Source organism: Camellia sinensis, chromosome 9 (assembly GCF_055761805.1).
Source record: "Camellia sinensis isolate YWXY chromosome 9, ASM5576180v1, whole genome shotgun sequence".
NCBI lineage: Eukaryota > Viridiplantae > Streptophyta > Magnoliopsida > Ericales > Theaceae > Camellia > Camellia sinensis.
The window spans coordinates 26,666,320-26,686,836 of NC_138969.1; the positions used below are offsets into that span (position 1 = coordinate 26,666,320).

General features: G+C 39.7%; 2 protein-coding genes across 2 annotated transcripts; both read left to right on the forward strand.

Annotated features, from left to right (window-relative positions):
* Positions 1 to 9,933: 9,933 nt before the first annotated feature.
* On the forward strand, positions 9,934 to 10,546 carry LOC145799311 (uncharacterized). Its single transcript, XM_082888861.1, has 2 exons — positions 9,934 to 10,383; positions 10,490 to 10,546. Exons 1-2 carry the CDS (start codon positions 9,934 to 9,936, stop codon positions 10,544 to 10,546), a joined length of 507 nt encoding a protein of 168 aa, XP_082744987.1.
* Positions 10,547 to 10,905: 359 nt separating this feature from the next.
* On the forward strand, positions 10,906 to 11,520 carry LOC114297828 (uncharacterized). Its single transcript, XM_082888862.1, has one exon. The coding sequence runs from the start codon at positions 10,906 to 10,908 to the stop codon at positions 11,518 to 11,520; it is 615 nt and encodes a 204-aa protein (XP_082744988.1).
* The last annotated feature ends 8,997 nt before the right edge of the window (positions 11,521 to 20,517 follow it).

Consider the following 20,517-nt stretch of genomic DNA (forward strand, 5'->3'; position numbering starts at 1 on the left):
AATTCACGCCCTGTGCCCGTTTAAAGAGCTTTTCCAGCTTGCTTGCTTTCAGTGCAGTAAGGTCGGCCTCGAATTCAAACGGCGCCTCTGTCGGGTAAACTGGTGCCTTGGAGGTCTGAGGTGGGATAGGATCTGCCTCAATGCCTGCATTTTCCTGGACATTAATTGTGACCCCGAGTGCTGGAATTCCCACTGGAGGTGCATGGGATACTGAGGCTACTGCTGGTTGTGGCTGTTGTTGTTGAAGCCTTTCTATTACCTTTGTTTGCCGAGCCACAACCTTGGCTTGGCGATCTAGCTGTATGTTCTTAATAATCTACTGGAGTTGACGAAGCATGTCTTCCATGTTGACTGAAGGACTTTGAACTGCCAGAACTGGTAACTACTCTCTGTCTAGAGTAGAAATGGATGATTGGGCCTGACTGGGCACATGCAAGGTAAACGGTGATTGCTAAATTGGTGAATTTTGCTGAATCCTCCTCTATCTAGTAACTGGCGGGAGTGAAACAAACACTGGTTGTCCCCTGACTAGATCCTCAGATCTACAAATCCTTCTAACTCGGGTGCAGAGTGCTTGGGGGTAACAAAATCGTCTTAAGCAATGGTCAAAGACTACCTTGCAAAAAAAAAAAAAAAAAAGCGAAAAGAAACAAAAATCAGAAACCGCACAGCACCTCGGCTTAGACAAAAACAACACACAGTTGCAATCATAAGCTAGACAACTGTACTCAAACATTGATTTTTGTCCCAAATTTCTACCCAAAAACTGATACCCAGACTTGTAACTGATACATACATTCCTGCAGAGTTTCACTCAAAAAGCACATATCAAACAAGTGAGGGCCAAAACACCCCTACGATGGGGTAGGGTTACCTTGTCTAATTTCGTCAGGAGCTAGGGGTTCACTACGTAAACAAGCGGTTTCAAACAATTCCTGCATTCGGGTGAGCAACCTGTCCTAGTTTGGAACAGGCTCTATGGCTTCTGATATACAACCAGGTCGATTGGTCAAAAGGGGTACCTCAGCAAGACTACCTAATATACCTCTCATACCTAACATCGAGAAGTGAAAGGAGGATCAAACAATACAGTGGTAGTCCAGATCCAAAGGTTGTGTTCCCATCGTGGCAGAGCCCACAGCCGGTCAGCCTTACGGTAAGCTTTTCCAAGCGAGCCTCCGGCAAACCGTTCAGGAATAGTAGATGGCAAACACTGTGACTTAAGCACACCGATGCAAATGCAAATGCAAAGAAACACATAAGTGTAAATAAAACAACATATCAAGAGTTCGAGTCAAGTTCTCTAAATCCCCAGCAGAGTCACCAGAAACTGTGGACTCACCTTTTTTCGCACCCCGCCTTTTGGAAAGGGTTGAAAAGAAGGCCTCACAGTTCAGACTCCCGCGGTTCTGAATCTAGTCTCACAAGTGCAATGTGAAACTGATAAACACCAAAGAGTCCAAATCCGGCAAACCTTTTTGAAAAATTGATTTTAAATCAAAATAATGCCAAAATTGGACTGCTTCGCCAGATACAGAGTCGGCACCTAAATATTTTATTTTTGGGAAAATTTAGGAAATCTTGACTCGTTCCAAAGGCCACGTGTCTGTAGACACCCCATTTTTGACCGACTTTAAGACTCAGACGTCATCGATTGAGCGCTCGGCGATTGCGCATGTTTGTGCTCGTTTCGAGTTTCTGGAGTTTTCAACTGAGTGCCTTGCCTCCTGGCCTCTGAACTCTTTATGTTTTGGCTTGGTTTGTAGACCATGCCTTGTCTTCCCTTGCTTGGAGGGAGAGAGAGGTCTGTAGACCACTTTTTGTGGTCGTAGACTACTTTTCCCTCTTGTAGGCTAGTTTCCGGTTTCCGGAGCCTTCGGCCGAGCGCCTTGTCTTCCTTCCTTTTTGGTTTGGTTTTAAACCAAACCTTGTTTTCCCTTTCCTGGAGGGAGAGGGAGGTCTGTAGACTGCCTTTTTGTGGTCGTAGACCACTTTTCTCTCTTGGAGACTAGTTTCCGATTTCCGGAGCCTTCAGCCGTGCGCTTTGTCTCGGGACCGCTTAACATTCTCCTTTTGGCCTGGTTTTCGGACCATGCCTTGCTGCCTTGGTCTAAAGGGACACAGAGGTCTTGGAGACCACTCTTTGTGGTTGTAGACCACTTTTCCCTCATAGACCATTTTTGGTGCCCGTAGGCTAGTTTTCGAGACTTCCGGCTGTGCGCCTTGACCCCCGGACTCTTGTCTTGCATCCTTTTTAGTTTGTTTTTGGCACAAACCTTGTTTTCTTTTCTTGGAGGGTGGAATAAGGGTGAGAGACCAGTTTCTCTCCCTGAAAACCATTTTTCTTCCCCGCCAGCCAGTTTTCAAGTCAGCCAATTGGTCTTGGTGGTCTTTGGACCACCAAAAGTGGTCGGCAGCCATGCCACCACCTTTCTTTTTGTATGCAGACCACCTCTCTCCCTAGCCGACCAGTTGGTATTCTTCCAGACCACTTTTGGTGGTCGGCCGACCAATGGAAGTAACTAGCCGACCACTTCAACTGGTTGGCAGCTTTCCTGCATCTTTTTGAAGATATTTTGGTGCCAGCTGTAACAGCTGGAAGGCACAGAAACCATCCACCATACACGTGTATGAAGGGATGGATTGGAGCTCTTAGCTTCCTCAACAAGCTTGTTGCATGCTTTTCTATAAAAGGGAGACCCTCCCTTCCTTCTCCAGGTTCAGAAAAAAGTTGCTTGAGATATACATATACCGTCTATCTCTATATTGCTCTTCCTCTTCATATTTGTGCTTGAAAGTGCTTATTCTTCACACTTTTGCACACAAACACATAGTGAAACACCATACTCTTGGAGCTGAGGCACCTTGGAGTTGTTTTTGGTGTTTTTGGATTGGTTTGAGCTCAGAAAGGTTGCTGGAGTTGTAGCTTTGAAGTGGTTCTACAAGGGTAAGCTCCTAACCCCTTAAACCTTGGTTTTTGTTTAAGTTTTTGGCCCTATTTGCATGCTGATTTAGGCCTAACTTTTAGCTACAAAAAGTTCTGATTTCAAGTGTTCTAAATGTTTGTTTAAGGCCTTGTTGGTGTTGGGGGTGGTCTACCCCCTTTTGCGCCTTTTTTTGCCTTGGTTTTGTGCTATCCTTTTAAGTTATTGGGACCACCTCTTTTTGGCCTTCTCACCACTGAAACTCAGAGGAATTTCAGTGGTAGAAAGTGTGTTTTGAGGTCCCAAATAGGAGGGGGTCATCCTTTCTCCTTGAATCTTGAATGCTTGCCTTATTAGCCTCATGTTTGAGCATGGTTTTCTAGCATGTGTTGGCTTGTCCACAACTGGTTTATGGTATTATTTTGACATGACATAGCTCTGTTTTAGCTTGGTCGAGTCACCACTTGCATGCATTCTACACTTGTAGTGTAATCTTGCAATCTAGCTTAACATGCATCACACTTTTGACCATCATTCTAGCATGATTTTGGCTCAGCTCCAACAAGCTTTTGTTCATGTTTTATCATGCTTAAGCTCTGATTCATGTTGTTTTGGTCATGCATGCCATGCTTTGTATAGCCATAGTGCATTCTAGCTCACTAGCTTTGAGTTTCCAAGTCACTAGCATGCTTTGCTTGGGCCATTTACATGATTTGGCATCATTTTTTATGTGATTTCAGTACATATAGCATGGTCATACACTCACATATGTCACTTTTTTAATGCATTGGAGGGTTCATGCTTTATGCTTTAAACTTAAACCTTTGTGTATGCCATCTTGCCTAAGCCTTTGGGATGTCATATCAGGGCATTTTGGGTGTTATTTTGCCATGTTACAACTCTAATTTTTGTTAGTTAAGTCATCTCATGCTTGGTTTTGGTAGGTGTAGTGTAATCCTCCTTGTTGGCCTTGCATGCTTGTTGTTTTGGCTCTTCATGCTAGCTTGTTTTGGCTATACTCCGTGCATGTTTTAGCCTTGAGTTGGCATGCTCTAGGACTGTTTTGGGTTGTATTGGCCATAAGTTTCATGTATTGCATAGCTATAGTGCAAGTGCCTATGCTAGTTTCAAGCTTTGGGCCTCCTAGCATGCTTTATTTGTGACATGTACATGATTTGACATCATTTCCCATGTTGTTTCAGAGCATATAGCATTGCCATGTTCCCACTTCTTTCACTCTTTGAATGCTTTCAAGGGTTATGCATTATTGCCTTGTTTGTGGCCTAGCTTGTATGCAGGCATGCCTAGACCTTTGAGCTCCCATCTCAGCATGTCTTGGTCTTTGTTTTGACCTATTTGAGCTCTGTTTGTGGCTGGTTCATCCATTTGTGCCATGCATTGCATGCCTCTTGTGTAGTCCCATTCACTAGCTTTCATGTTTAAGGGCTCTTGCATGCCATACTTGTGTTGTTTAAGTGGTTTGGCACCATTTCATACATGATTTCAATGCATTTAGTGTTGTCACACTTCCATGTTTGTCACTTCTTGATCATGTTTGAGAGTTGTGTTGTTATGCTTAGTTGATGGGCCCTCACATGAGCATGTGTTCTAGGCCCTTTTGTGCCTTAGTTTTGATGCATTTTGGCCACTGTTTTGGGCATGATTGAGGTCTGTCCACATTCAGTTTAAGTCCATTGAGCATTGTTTTGTATGCCCCCTGTGAGGTAACCTTTACTAGCTTTGATGCCTTAGCCTCTAAGCTTGCCATACATGCATTGTTTGCATGATAGAATTTTGTGCATGCCCTTCTGGCATTGGTTGCATTGCTTTGTTGTTTGCATGCTTATGTTGCATAGCATTGTGTTTGCATGCCATTAGCATTGCTAGGTTGAGCATTGGTTGCATTACATTGTGTTTACATGCTTGTTGTATTGCCTCATGTTTGCATGCTTGTTTCATTGCATTGTTGTTTGCTTGCATGCATTGCATTGTGTTCGGCATGCTTGTGTTGCATTGTGTTTGGATAAGGTGTTAGTCCAAACACGAGAAATGAGGGATGTTTCATACTTGAAGTGATGAAACGTGCGTCATTTCTCGGTCGCCGACCCTCTTGATCATGCATGATAGAGGTTAAGGCTTTATGTGTTATTTGTGCATTCATTTACATTGAATTGTGCAATCTTGGCATCTCGGCCATCGTGCATTGCGATGCTCAGTTGGTGGCCCGAGAGTCGAGAACTGCACTCCTTTGAGATCATGAAATGATAAGGAGGGTGATTGTGCACACATATCTTGCAAATACATTGCCATGTCCCTTCTTGTTCTCTGTTGCAGCAAACTGGAGAAGTCCAACATTTTCTGGTCGGCAGACCAGTAAAAGTGGCTGGCCGACCACTTTTTCTGGTCTGCAGCAAAGGTAAGTGGTCGACAGGTGGTCGGCAACATCAACAAGTGGTCGGCAGCGCTCCTGGAGGTTCCCATGGTGGAGCAAAAGCTATCTGGAGCTTTGTACAGTGTTCTGAGAACAATTGAAAATAGAGGCAAGTTGGGGCATCGCGATGGATTTCGGAGTGAGGCGACCGAGCATGCATGCGTTTCTCGCTCCGAGGCCCTTTTCTAATTGCTTTACTTAGTTGCTTTGCTTAAGCTAGCTAATGCATTGGTTTTTGTACTTATGTAGTTAATACGCTTAACTATTCATTTGTGTTTGTAATAACTAGTTAGTTGACTCGTTAGTTAATTAGCTTCGTTTTGTAATAATTAGTTAACTAGGAGTAGTTAATTAGTTTTGTTTGTAATAATTAGTTTAATTAGCTTAGATTAGCTAGCTTACTTATTATTCGGACCCTCCATCAAGAGGGCACAACTGTTGTAATAAGTGTGCGTGTGTGTGATGCATGTCTTCCAATCCCCATTTCTTTCTCCCTTTTACTTATCAGCTTTTGATGGTTAGTTTTACGGCATTTTTCAATTAGCATACCTTATGCTTTGCATGCGTGCATCATTCATCTGTTTTGCATGCACCGGGCTCGGCTCATCATACAAACTGCATTGTGTTTCAATACCAATTTGAATACATGTTATCAAGTATATGACATCTTAGAATAGCCGAGCCTATCTTAGTTGCATTCTGCATGTGTTGCATTAGGCATTCTTGACATAGCTAGGGTCATGCATTGGTTTCTAACATAGTTTTTGTTTTGGCTCAGAGTACTAGGTAAGCTGTTACGCTTTAGCATCCTTGCATGTGTGTAAGTGACTGCCATGATAGCATGCTTGCCATGTGGCTATTTGTTTAATTGATATAACTGAATGAATGCCTGTGGATGGAGGCTTGATTGCCTGAATTGGGACAATTCATCAAATACGAGTTTTTAAGCCCATTTTGCGGAGTGGCAAAATCATGTTTTTCTAAGCCCACTTGAGGGTGGCAAATCCACGTCTTAGCCTACTTGCGAGTATGTAAAACCCAAGTTGTGTGTAGGATTATTTTATTGGATAGATTAGTAATTAAATTAATTTATATGGGTCATTTATTAATATCAAAGACTTAGTTATGAGATGGCATTATATTTCCTATTACTTAGATGGGTAATTTTGTAACTTTGAGAAATTAGGTTAATAAGCCCACCAATTGTGGCTTTAAGTCTTGGAAAACAAACAAAACAAAGGTTGGGAATTGCTCCATAGGCAGCTAGGGTTTGAGAAGGTAGAAGAAAAAAAGGAAAGAAAAAGAGAAAAGAGGTTCAAGTGAGGCTGCAATAGGGATTGGAGGCAGCACGTTGGTGATTTTGGGACACCTATTGGTTAACGTAAAATCTATCTTTACCGTTAATTAGTAAGTTTATGTTGAGGAATTTAACAATCAATGCATTAAGGGGATTTTGAAGATCTATAGGTGCCTACTTAGGTTTTGAGAATTGGGTGCAATGTGTAAGTGTAACTTTGGGTGGGTAATAGAAACAATGGAATTTTGTATCATGGGTAAGGGTGTGTTTGGTTATAAAGTTGGGTTGAATGGTTTAATCACTTGGATATTAAAGCAATACATTAATCTAATATGGTGGGGGTTTTGTGGGTGTATGTAACACGTAAAAATATTAATTTATTTGAGGTTTTGTTTATTAGGTTTGTGTGATTGAAGTGGTGGAGCTGGGTGTTTGGAGTTGGTGTTGGAATATTATTTCTAAGCGTTTGGTGTAAGTAACCCTCTATCACTGTTGGTTCATTTTTATTCCTATCGAATCGTTTAAAATCATAAATATTTATTTATAGCCTTCATGTTCTCTTAAAATAAAATATGGGTCAAGTATAAAACAACATCGAATATTATTATGAAAATTATTTGAATATTTGGTGAAAGTATTCTGAAAATTGTACTAAACGTTTATTCTGAAAATATCGAATATTTTATTTAAAAGTTGTGTATTGTTTGAATTTTGAACATCACTCTAGTCTGACTATGATTTGGACCCTATCTAATGGGGGTTATTTATTGGCATAGAAACTAGTTTCTTTTGGGGCTTTACCATCGGCCTATGTGTGGTTTTGGGCCTTATCACGGGCTAAAGGACCGTAGTCACCAAGACTTGGGTTTTGTGAATCAAATCATTGAACCATCTGAATATCGAACCATCGATTTGAATAACGAATTTACTTTGAATTATCTTGTTGGCTTTTCAATTAAAATGTATTGTACATCGTTTATCTTTTTAGCTATGAAACCATCTTACAAATAATTGTTCATTTATTGAATTATAGCAAAAATTATATTTATTGGATATCGACTATTTATGTATTTTTTTTTTTTTTTTGTATACTTGATCCAGCTAGCAGTAATGGTTGGTTATTTTCTGAGCTATCTAGCTTACCCTTATTTTATTTTTTTCAGATTCTGAGAAATAGAGTTGCGCGGGGTTTTTTTTTTTACTTATGGGAGTGCCAAGAGTAGGACTATGATTTAAGTACTTGGATTATTGTTTTGTTAGTGGATTAAATTAGTGGACTCGGTGGACATTTTCATATAAGAATTATTTATTTTTATGGACTTCGGCATTATGACAATTAAGGATTTAATTTGAGTATTTTACATTATGGGTTATCTGAATGGACTCTTAGCCTTGCATGCTCACTTATATGAGTGTGTGGCGTTGTCATGGAGCTTGGGGCGTGACAATTTTGTGGTATCAAAGCCAGGTTATAATTTTAAAGGCTGGTATAGAATAGTAGTGAGATTGGGTAGATGTAGGATTGGGAACGCTTATAATTTAGTATAATGTTAATTTTAATTACTTACCCCCCCCAAAAAATGTTAATTTTAATTACATGTTATTGGGACTTGAGAATAGAATAAGATGAGGTTTTATTATTGATGCATATAGGTTGCGATGGAACATGAGGAGCCATTGGCAAATCTCATGTGGTTAGTATAGATGGCAGGAGATTGCTTGTAGACTTGACTGTTTTAGATATGCGGGACTTTGACATAATTCTTGGAATGGATTGGTTGGCTACCAATTATGCTTCTGTTGATTGCCGAGGCAAAAGGGTAGTATTTCAGATTCCTAATCAACCAGAATTTTGTTTTGTGGGTAGTGGAGTTAACACTCCTCCTTTGGTAATCTCAGCTTTGCAAGCTAGATGATTGTTGAGGAATGGTTGCGAGGGTTATTTAGCTTTTGTGAGAGATATTCGTGAGACTGAATTGAAGTTAGAGGATATTCTAGTTGTAAATGAATTTCCTGATGTTTTTCTTGACGACTTACCGGGGTTGCCACCAAATAGAGAGATTGAGTTTGCTATCGAATTGATACCCGATCGGATGGCCCTAGCAGAGTTAAAAGAGTTGAATGAACAATTACAAGAGTTACTAGATAAGGGCTTTATTAGGCCTAGTGTTTCTCCTTGGGGTGCGCCCGTTTTATTTGTGAAAAAGAAGGATGGTAGTTTTCGCCTTTGCATTGACTATCGAGAGTTAAACAAGGTGACAATCCGAAATAAATATCCTTTGCCTAGGATAGATGACCTATTTGATTGGTTGCAAGGAGCACAAGTCTTTTCTAAGATTGACCTTCGTTCTGGCTATCATCAGTTGAAGGTTAAGGCGGAAGATATACCGAAGACAGCCTTCCAAGCTAGATATGGGCATTATGAATTTTTAGTGATGCCGTTTGGGTTGACCAATGCGTCTGTAGCTTATATGGATTTAATGAACAGAGTATTTAAACCCTTCTTAGATCAGTTTATGGTAGTTTTTATTGATGACATTTTTGTGAACTCGAAGAGTAAAGAGCAGCACAAAGAACATCTGAGAATAGTGTTGCAGATATTAAGGGAGAAGAAGTTATTTGCTAAATTAGAGAAGTGTGAATTTTGGCTGGAGAGTGTATTATTTTTGGGTCATGTGATATCTAGAGATGGGGTGTCTGTTGAACCCAAGAAAGTGGAGGCGGTGGTAGAGTGGAATAGGCCTACTAGTGTTACTGAAATTTGTAGCTTCTTGGGTTTAGCAGGATATTATAGAAGGTTTGTTGAGGGATTTTCCCGAATTTCTATGCCTTTGACTCGTTTAACACAAAAGGGGGTTAAATTTGAGTGGTCTGATGATTGTGAGAAGAGTTTCCAAGATCTAAAGAGTCGATTGGTGTGTGCTCCAGTACTTATAGTTCCGTCCGGAGATGAAGGTTTTACTATCTATAGTGATGCATTGAAGATGGGCTTGGGTTGTGTCCTGATGCAGAATGTTAAGGTAGTGGCATATGCGTCTAGGCAGTTGAAGCCATATGAGCAGAATTATCCTACGCATGATTTGGAGTTGGCTGCCGTGGTGTTTGCATTGAAAATCTGGAGGCACTACTTGTATGGGGTGAAATGTGAGATATTCACTGATCATAAAAGTTTGAAGTATATTTTCACTCAAAAAGAATTGAATATGAGGCAAAGGCGATGGTTGGAGCTATTAAAGGACTATGATTTGACTATCAATTATCATCCAGGAAAAGCCAATGCAATGGCGGATGCCTTGAGTAGAAAGACCTCGAGTAATTTGGCTACCTTGATCACTGACCAAAAGAATATCTTGGAGGACTTGCAGAGGTTGAATATTGAGATTAGATGGCATAACCATGGAGTGCAATTGGCAAACCTTAGGGTTCAACCCACATTGATTGATAGAATTAAAGATGCTCAAGGAAGAGATCCTCAGTTTCAAAAACTTAAAGCTGAAATGGAAATAGGGCTACAGATGGAATTTTGTATGCATAAAGATGGAACCTTGAGATTTGGAGAGAGGTTGTTTGTGCCCAATGATTTAGAGCTCAAGAGAGAAATCCTGAGAGAAGCTCACAGTTCAGGGTATACTGTACATCCAGGGAGCACTAAAATGTATAAAGACTTGAAGAAGAACTTTTGGTGGAATAATATGAAGAGGGAAATTGCTCAGTATGTTGCTCAATGTTTGGTATGTCAATAGGTGAAAGTTGAACATCAGAGACCTGCAGGTAAGTTACAACCTGTTCCTATTCCTGAGTGGAAGTGGGAACATATTACCATGGATTTTGTGACAGGGTTGCCTAGGACCTAAGGTGGTAACAATGCTATTTGGGTTATTGTTGATCGATTGACCAAATCCGCTCACTTTCTAGCTTTTAAGGTAGGGTTCTCCTTAGAGAGGTTTGCAAAATTGTATATCAAGGAGATTGTGAAGTTGCATGGTATTCCGGTGACCATAGTGTCTGATAGAGATAGCAGATTTGTATCTATATTTTGGAGGAGGTTGCATACAGCTTTGGGTACTAGTTTGAATTTTAGCATGGCCTTTCATCCTCAAACTGATGGACAGTCAGATCTTGGAGGTTCTTGGGATGAGCATTTGGCCTTAGTGTAATTCTCTTATAATAATAGTTATCATGCGAGCATTCAGATGGCACCATATGAGGCTTTATATGGACGAAAGTGTAGATCACCTATTTGTTGGGATGATATGGGTGAAAAGAAGTTGTTAGGGCCTGAGATTGTGCAACAAATAGTGGACAAGATCAATCTTATTAGAGAGCAACTTTGCACTGCACAGAGTAGACAAAAAAGTTATGCAGATAACAGGAGACACGATTTGGTGTTTGGGGTTGGAGACCATGTGTTCCTTAAGGTGTCTCCTATGAAAAGAGTAATGAGGTTTGGTGTTCATGGTAAATTGAGTCCCAGATTTGCTAAACCATTTGAGGTTTTAGATCGAATTGGAGAGGTAGCGTACAGACTTGCCCTACCACCTTCACTAGTTGGAGTTCATAATGTCATCCATGTTTCGATGTTGAGTAAGTATATACTGAATCCCAATCATGTGATTGATCATGCACCGTTGCAGTTTAAGGAGGATTTGACCTATGAGGAACACCCTATAAGAATTATTGATAAGAAGGAGCAGGTTTTGAGGCGTCGAGTCATCCACTACATTAAGCTTCAATGGAGCAATCACTCGGAGAGGGAAGCTACTTGGAAACTTGAGGATGAAATGAGACAAAAGTATCCACAACTTTTTGAGACTACAAGTATGTCAAATTTTGAGGACGAAATTTCTTTTAAGAGGGGAAGAATGTAAAATCCAAGTTGTGTGTAGGATTATTTTATTGGATAGATTAGTAATTAAATTAATTTATACGGGTCATTTATTAATATCAAAGACTTAGTTATGAGATGGCATTATATTTCCTATTACTTAGATGGGTAATTTTGTAACTTTGAGAAATTAGGTTAATAAGCCCACTAGTTGTGGCTTTAAGTCTTGGAAAACAAACAAAACAAAGGTCGGGAATTGCTCCATAGGCGGCTAGGGTTTGAGAAGATAGAAGAAAAAAAGAAAAAAAAATAGAAGTTCAAGTGAGGCTGCAATAGGGATTGGAGGCAGCACGTTGGTGATTTTGGGACACCTATTGGTTAAGGTAAAATCTGTCTTTACTGTTAATTAGTAAGTTTATGTTGAGGAATTTAACAATCAATGCATTAAGGGGATTTTGAAGATCTATGGGTGCCTACCTAGGTTTTGAGAATTGGGTGCAATGTGTAAGTGCAACTTTGGGTGGGTAATAGAAACAATGGAGTTTTGTATCATGGGTAAGGGTGTGTTTGGTTATAAAGTTGGGTTGAATGGTTTAATCACTTGGATATTAAAGCAATACATTAATCTAATATGGTGGGGGTTTTGTGGGTGTATGTAACACGTAAAAATATTAATTTATTTGAGGTTTTGTTTATTAGGTTTGTGTGATTGAAGTGGTGGAGCTGGGTGTTTGGAGTTGTTGTTGGAATATTATTTCTAAGCGTTTGGTGTAAGTAACCCTCTATCACTGTTGGTTCATTTTTATTCCTATCGAATCGTTTAAAATCATAAATATTTATTTATAGCCTTCATGTTCTCTTACAATAAAATATGGGTCAAGTATAAAACAACATCGAATATTATTATGAAAATTATTTGAATATTTGGTGAAAGTATTCTGAAAATTGTACTAAACGTTTATTTTGAAAATATCGAATGTTTTATTTAAAAGTTGTGTATTGTTTGAATTTTGAACATTACTCTAGTCTGACTATGATTTGGACCCTAGCCAATGGGGGTTATTTATTGGCACAGAAACTAGTTTCTTTTGGGGCTTTATCACCGGCCTATGTGTGGTTCTGGGCCTTGTCACGGGCTAAGTGACCGTAGTCACCAAGACTTGGGTTTTGTGAATCAAATCATTGAACCATCTGAATATCGAGCCATCGATTTGAATAACGAATTTACTTTGAATTATCTTATTGGCTTTTCAATTAAAATGTATTGTACATCGTTTATTTTTTTAGCTATGAAACCATCTTACAAATAATTGTTCATTTATTGAATTATAGCAAAAATTATATTTATTGGTTATCGACTATTTATGTATTTTTTTTTTGTATACTTGATCCAGCTAGCAGTGATGGTTGGTTATTTACTGGGCTATCTAGCTTACCCTTATTTTATTTTTTTCAGATTCTGAGAAATAGAGCTGCGCGGGGGTTTTTTTTTTACTTATGGGAGTGCCAATAGTAGGACTATGATTTAAGTACTTGGATTATTGTTTTGTTAGTGGATTAAATTAGTGGACTTGGTGGACATTTTCATATAAGAATTATTTATTTTTATGGATTTCGGCATTATGACAATTAAGGATTTAATTTGAGTATTTTACATTATGGGTTATGTGATTGGATTCTTAGCCTTGCATGCTCACTTATATGAGTGTGCGGCGTTGTCACGGAGCTTGGGACGTGACAGAGTAGCAACTCCAAACCATTTTCAAACAAACAAACATGAGATGTTTTGTCCCAACTTGAGTGATTTAGTCTATACTTGTATGCTGTGCGCATCACATAGTAAAGCTAGCTAATAAACCGGAATAAGAACGCATGTGTTTTCAAAAACAACATATCATGTTAGTAAAGGCCAATCTTTGATTGGGCGAGCGGGGGTGCTCATTGCATGACTTTCCCCTCTCGTACCCAAGTTCCCGAACCGAGGCAACTTTGGTGTTGATAGACACGTGGCCTTAGGCACGAGTCAGGGTTTCTTAAATTTCCAAAAAAAAAAATATTTAGGTGGCGACTCTGAAATTTGGGAAAGTAGTCCATGTTTGGCGCTTTTTTATTAAAATCGATTTTCCAAAACAATTTGCCGGATTTGGACTCTTTGGTGATTTATCAGTCTTACATTGCACTTTGTGGATTAGATTCAGAACCGTGACATGAGTCCGAACTGTAGTAGCTATGAACACGATTCGCGCCCTCGCACGCAGAGCGGAGTTCCGGGTGGTCTATAGTGTCCGTCATCACCAAAGTTGCCTCGGCGTGGGCACTTGGGTATGAGAGAGGAAGGTCCTGAATTGGGCACCCCCCCTCGCCCGATCAAAGATCGGCCTCTACTAATCATGATATGATGTTTTATAAACATTATGTGTTCTTATTCCGGTTATTAAACTAGTTTTACTATGTGACGCGCACAAGCAAGTATAGGCTAGTCGCAAGACTTGGAAAAATTCAACTCATGTTTGTTTTTGAAAATGGTTTGAATTTGTCACCTCAAGTGGGCTTGAAGATGTGGATTTGCCACCAAACATAGTGGGCTTAAAACATGATTTTCCACTCAAAGTGGGCTTAAAACTCACATTCGTTGAATCGTTCCAATTTAAAGAACAAGCCTTCATCCACAAGCATTCATGCAGTTTAGTATTTAAGCACATAGCCTCATGGAAAGCATGCTAATCATGACATCATGGCAATCACACAAATGCAAGAATGCTAAAGCATAAAAACTCACTGAGTACTCCAAGCCAAAAGAAAAACTAGTTAGAAAAATGCATGATCCTAACTATGTTAAGTGTCTAATGCAACGCATGCAATAATGCAATTTAATAGCCTCGGCTACTAATATGACATATGAATCGATTTGAACAACATGCGATAAACATGTATTCAAAGAATTATATTAAAATTGCAATGCAGTTTAAATGATGCGCTGAGCCCCGGTGCATGCAAGACAAATGAATGGATGTAAACATGCAAGTATAAGGTATGCTAATTGAAAAAGACCCTAATCTAACCATCAAAAGTGGATAAATAAAAGGGAGAAAGACGTGAGGTTGGAAGACATACACGCATGCACACACACTTATTACAACACTAAGCCCTTGCGAAGGAGGGTGCGAATGAATAAGCTAACTAGCTACACTAATTAAAGCTATCTAATTATTACAACAATTGAAACGAATTTAACTAATTTATTCTAAGCTAATTAAATATTACAAATCGAAGCAATTAGCTAAACACTAAGCTAATTAAGTACAAAGAAATTAAACTAATTAATTAGCTACCACTAATTAACTAAACAAAGCAATTAAATGGCCTCGGAAAGTGAGGGATGCATGCATGCTCAGTTTCTCCACCCAAAAAAGGCACTGCCTTGCCACTGAACATCTCTGTTTGCACATTTGAACACCAGCAGTGCTGCTAACTCCCAAAATGCCTCTGCTCCACCTCAGGAACACACTGTGCAAAATTTCATTGATGGCCGGTCGGCTACCATTAGTGGCCGGTCGGCTACTACTGGTGATTGTCGGCCACTGCTGAGGGCCGGTCGGCCACTGCTGCCCTAAACGTCCTTTTTGCTACAACAGAGAGAAAACAGAGGAAAAGCAGTGTATTCTCAAGGGTTATTTGTATTGTTACCTTTCTTATCATCGAACAACTCAAAGAAGTATAACTCTAGGCTCTCAAACCACCAATCAAGCAATTTCCATGCATGATGGCCAAAGAACCAAGTTTGTACAAGTTTAATAAGTGCAAACAAGACTCAAAAAGACCACCACCCTATCATGCATGATCAAAGGTGATGGTGACCAAGGAAAGTGGCACATTTCATCACTTTGAGTATGAAATGTCCCATTTTCCTTGTGTTCGAATTAACGTCCGATTCGAACACATGCAATGCAACATGAAAGATGCTTATCTTGCCTCTTTTACTTGTCCAATTTTTGTTTACTCATTTTACATTACCGATTCATTCTTTAATCGATTATGTCCAAAAGTGAGTGTCCTCTAATGGAAAAATGGCTCAAATCACAAGTTACTTTGGGCATGAAAGAGGCATTACACTGTTGGTAATGAACTCCCTAAGGGATTAAACCATTAGGTGCAACACCTCAATTTCACACTTAGGCAAACAAGTGATTTGAAACCATTTTCAAAGAAAATAAAAGAGTGAAGAATGGAGGGAGATTGTTGAGATTTCAGTGCTGAAACGGAGTCCAAAACAACACTAAAACATGTTTTCAACTCAAAACAATGATGATCAAAGCATTAAAACATCAAGCTAATGAAGGAAATAACACTACAACTAGGCAATACAACTGAATTAACCAGCCCAAAATAGAGCCAAAACATGTCAAAAAAGAGGCAAAAACATGCTGGACTTAAGCTAAAGTAAGCTAGAAAAACATGCTAACTTATGAAGCTAACTAGGCATGCAAACAAGACACAAGGAGGAGAGGCTAACCCCTCCAATTTTGGACTTCAAAAATTGGTTTTTACCACTGAAAAACCTCTAAGATTTAGTCGTTAAAAGGTCCAAAAAGTTTGATTTGAAAGTGGTGAAAAGATGGCACAAGAGCTTAACAAGCTAAGAGACAAGAAGGGCAGACCACCCCTTAACTCATAATAGCCTCAAACCACCATTTTAAGGTCATAAAAATAGAGATTTTTACAGTTGAAAACTAGGCCAGAAATAGAAGAAAAAGATGGCAAAACAATATTGAAAACAAGCTTAAATAATAAGTGTTATACCTCTTCAAGCTAAGACACAAAATAGGCAACAAACCAAGCTTAAACCTCCTTTTAGAGCTCAAACAAAGTTCCAAGTAATCTCAGCTCAAAGGTGAGAGTATTTGGTTAAGGGTTGATGTGCAAAAGCTAAGAGAAACTAGGCAAAGGTGTACAAAATAACAAGAGAGAGATATATATATATATATATATATATTTTGGTCTAAATCTTCTAACCCTCCAAAATGGGGGAGGAACCCCCCTATATATAGAAAAACAAGACTTGAGCTTATGAACATCTCACTATACACGTGTATGAAGATGCAGCTCAGTGAGTAATAGCTGGCACAGCTGTCAACAAATATCTGAAAAAAGAGACCAATGGCCATTGGCCACCACCGGTAGTCGACAAGAACAAGACATGGACGACAAACCAGGGGGCTGCTGACAGGTCATGCACTTCTCTAGACTAGAGGCAACAAGCTCTTGGTCCAAAACCAAGCACAAAACAGATAAGGTTTCAAGGCTCAAAGTCAAGGCATTCCATCGAAGACGTTGGGCACTCAAAATGAACACAAACAAGCACAATCATCGAGTACACCAACGATGACGTCCAAGTCTTGAGGACGGTCAAAAATGGGGTGTCTACAGCTTTAGAAGTGCTCCCAGGAACTCCCCGATATCCGCACGTGCGATGGCGCCAGATCTCGTTTTGTTCCGAGCTACTACAATTCGGACTCAATGTCACGGTTCTGAGCCTAATCTTACAATGTGTGATGTAAGACCGATAAATCACCAAATAGTCCAAATCCGGCAAATCATTTTGGAAAACTGATTTTTAGAAAGAAGTGCCAAACATGGACTGATTTGCCAAATACAGAGTCGCCACCTAAATATTTTGTTTTGGGGGGATTTAGGAAACCCTGACTCGTGCCTAAGGCTGCGTTTCCGTCATCACCAAAATTTCCTCAGCTCGGGAACTTGGGTACGAGAGGAGAAGGTCATGCAATGAGCACCCCCGCTCGCCCGATCAAAGAGCAGCCTGTACTAAGCATGATATTTTATTTTTGAAAACACATGTGCTCTTATTCCGGTTAATTAGCTAATCTTTACTACGTGATGCACACAGCAAACAAGTATAGACTAGATCGCCTAATTTGGAACAAAACATTGCATATTCGTTTGAAAAAAAAATAGTTTGAAGTTTGCTACTCGCAAGTAGGCTAAATTCGGGATTCAATGAATAGTTCCAATTCAAGTAATCCAACCTTCACCCACAGGCATTCAGGCAGTTATAGCAAATAAATAATTAGCCTCATGGCAAGTATGCTTTCATGGCAGCATTAACACACATGTAGTATGCTAAAACGTAAACACTCACAGTGCACTCCGAGCCAAAACGAAGAACTAGTTAGAAATCATGCATGATCCTAGTTCATGTTTAAGATGGCTAATGCAACACATGCGAAAATGCAATTAAGATAGGCTCGGCTACCTAGAATGTCATGTGAAATGCAACTTGATACATGTATTCAACTTGGAATTGGAATACAATGCAGGTTAGTATGATGCACCGAGCCTGGTGCATACAAGACAGATGAATGAATGCACGCATGCAAGCATAAGGTATGCTAAATGAAATATGCCCTAAAACTAACCATCGTAAGCGGTTAAGTAAAAGGGAGAAAGAAATGGGGGTTGGAAGACATGCATCACACACGCACGCTTATTAGAACATTATGCCCTCCCGGGGGAGGGACCAAATAAGAAGCTAACTAGCTAATCTAAGCTAATTGAACTAATTATTACAACACAATTAATTAACTAATCCTAGTTAACTAATTATTACAAAACAAATTGAAATAGCTAACGCATTAATTATTAAAGGTACAAACCAAAGCAAAAGCTAGCTATCTAAGCATGGCAGCTAAAGAAAGCAGTAAATCAGGAGCTTTAGAGGGAGAGGAATGCATGCAAGTTCGGTCGCCTCATTTGGAAATCCAATGCGATGCCTCGATTTGCCTCTATTTTCAATTGTCCTCAGAACCTTGCACCAAGCTCCAGAAAGTTGAAACTTCACCTTGGAAGTCCTATGGGAGGGACGCCAACCACTTTTGGTCTCTGCAGCCACTTGCCGACCACTTTCTTTGTTGAAAGCTAGAAAAAGTGGTCGGTCAGCTAGTTTTTTTGGCTGGCCAACCAGTTGTTGCTGTTGATTTCCAGTTTGCTGCAACAGAGAGCAAGAAAGGGCATGGCAATGTATTTGCAAGATATGTGTGCACAACCACCCTCCCTATCATGTAATGAACTCAAGGGAGTGTAGCTCTCGACCCTCGGGCCACCAATCTCGCATTTCTATGCATGATGGCCAAGAAGCGAAGTTGCACAATTCAATATAGAAATGAATGCACAAGTAAACACATAAGGCCTAAAACTTTATCATGTATGATCAAGAGCATCGACGACCGAGAATCGAGACACGTTTCATCACTTCAAGTATAAAACGTCTCTCTTTTCTCGTATTTGGACTAACACCTATTCCAAACACAATGCAACATAAGCATGGCATGCACAATGTGACTCAACCATGCAACTCAATGCAATGCAACTTAAGCATGCAAACATGCAAGGGACAAATGTGCAAACATGCAATTAGCATACTAGCATACACAATGCTATGAACTACATGGCATGCACAATGCTCATGACAACTAGCATACGCAATGCAAATGGTAACTAGCATACACAATGCAATGAACATGGCAGACACGATGCTATATTAATCATGCGAACAACATGACATACTCAATGCTATGGCATACACAATGCACAATGGACTTAAACCAAAATGGGTGGGCCTCAACTATGCCCAAATTAGTGGCCATTGGTGATGAAATTAAGGCACAAAAGGCAAGGTATGCATGCACAATGCATTGGCCATTCAACTAGGCCCAAGAGCACAACCCTCAAGAAGGCTCGAATAGTGACAAATGTGCAAGTGCGACAACACTAAGTGCACTGAAATTAGACAAGAAATGATGCCAAATCACTTAAACAATGCAAGTAAAGCATGCTAGGGTCCTAAAGCATGGAAGCTAATAAAGAGGACTACAAAGGAGGCATGCAATACATGGCAAATAAGCATGAACTAAGATGGACAGAGCTCAAGTAGGTCAAAACAAAGACCTAAACATGCTGAGATGAGGACTCAAAGACCTAGCCATGCAAGCATACAAGCTAAGCCATAAACTAGACAACAATGCACAACACTCAAAGACACTTAAAAAGTGAATGAAGTGGGAACATGGCAATGTGAAATGTCATGTTAGATGATGCCAAATCATGTACACAACATAAATGAAACATGCAATGGTGCTCAAAACTTGAAGCAAGCAAGAGCACTTGTACTACAAGTATGCAAGACATGAAGCATGTGATCAAGGCAACCCAAAACAGTCCTAGAATATGTTAAAATAAGTCTAAAACATGCATGGAAGGAAGCCAAAATAAGCTAGCATGGAGGGCATAAGGCATGATGTATACAAGGCAAATAAGGTGGATTACACTACACCTATTAAGACCAAGCATGGGATGACTTAACCAACAAAAATCAGAGTTATATCATGGCATAATAACCCCAAATAAGGACTAAAATGATGGCTCGCAAGCTAAGGCATGAAGGCATACGCAATGGTTCATGTTAAGGCATAAAGGGGCAAACCCTCCAACGCATTGAATGAGTGATAAATGCAAGTGTATGAGCATGAAACATGGACTGAAATCACATATGAAATGATGCCAAATCATTCAACTACGCCAAGTAAAGCATGCCAATGGACTTGATGCACAAAGCTAACAAGCTAGATTGAACTATGGCTATACAAAGCAAGTCATGCATGGCCAAAACAACCAAAATCAGAGCTAAAGCATGTTAAGACATGGACAAAATTTTCATGAAGTTAAGCCAAAAGCATGCTAGAATGACATGTTACAACATGATGCATGTTAGGCTATTTCATGGAAATACACTACAAGTGCATGGAGCATGCAAAGGGTGACCAAACCAAACCCTAACAGAGGTATGACATGGTAAAACAAGCCCAAGAACATGATGAAATGGAGTCAACATAAGCTAGAATGACATGCTACTTCATGAAGCATACAAGACTAGTGTGTGTGATTTACACTACAAGTGTATAAGGCATGCAAGGGATGACCAAACCAAGAAAAAACAGTGGTAAGCCTCAGCAAAATAACCACAAAT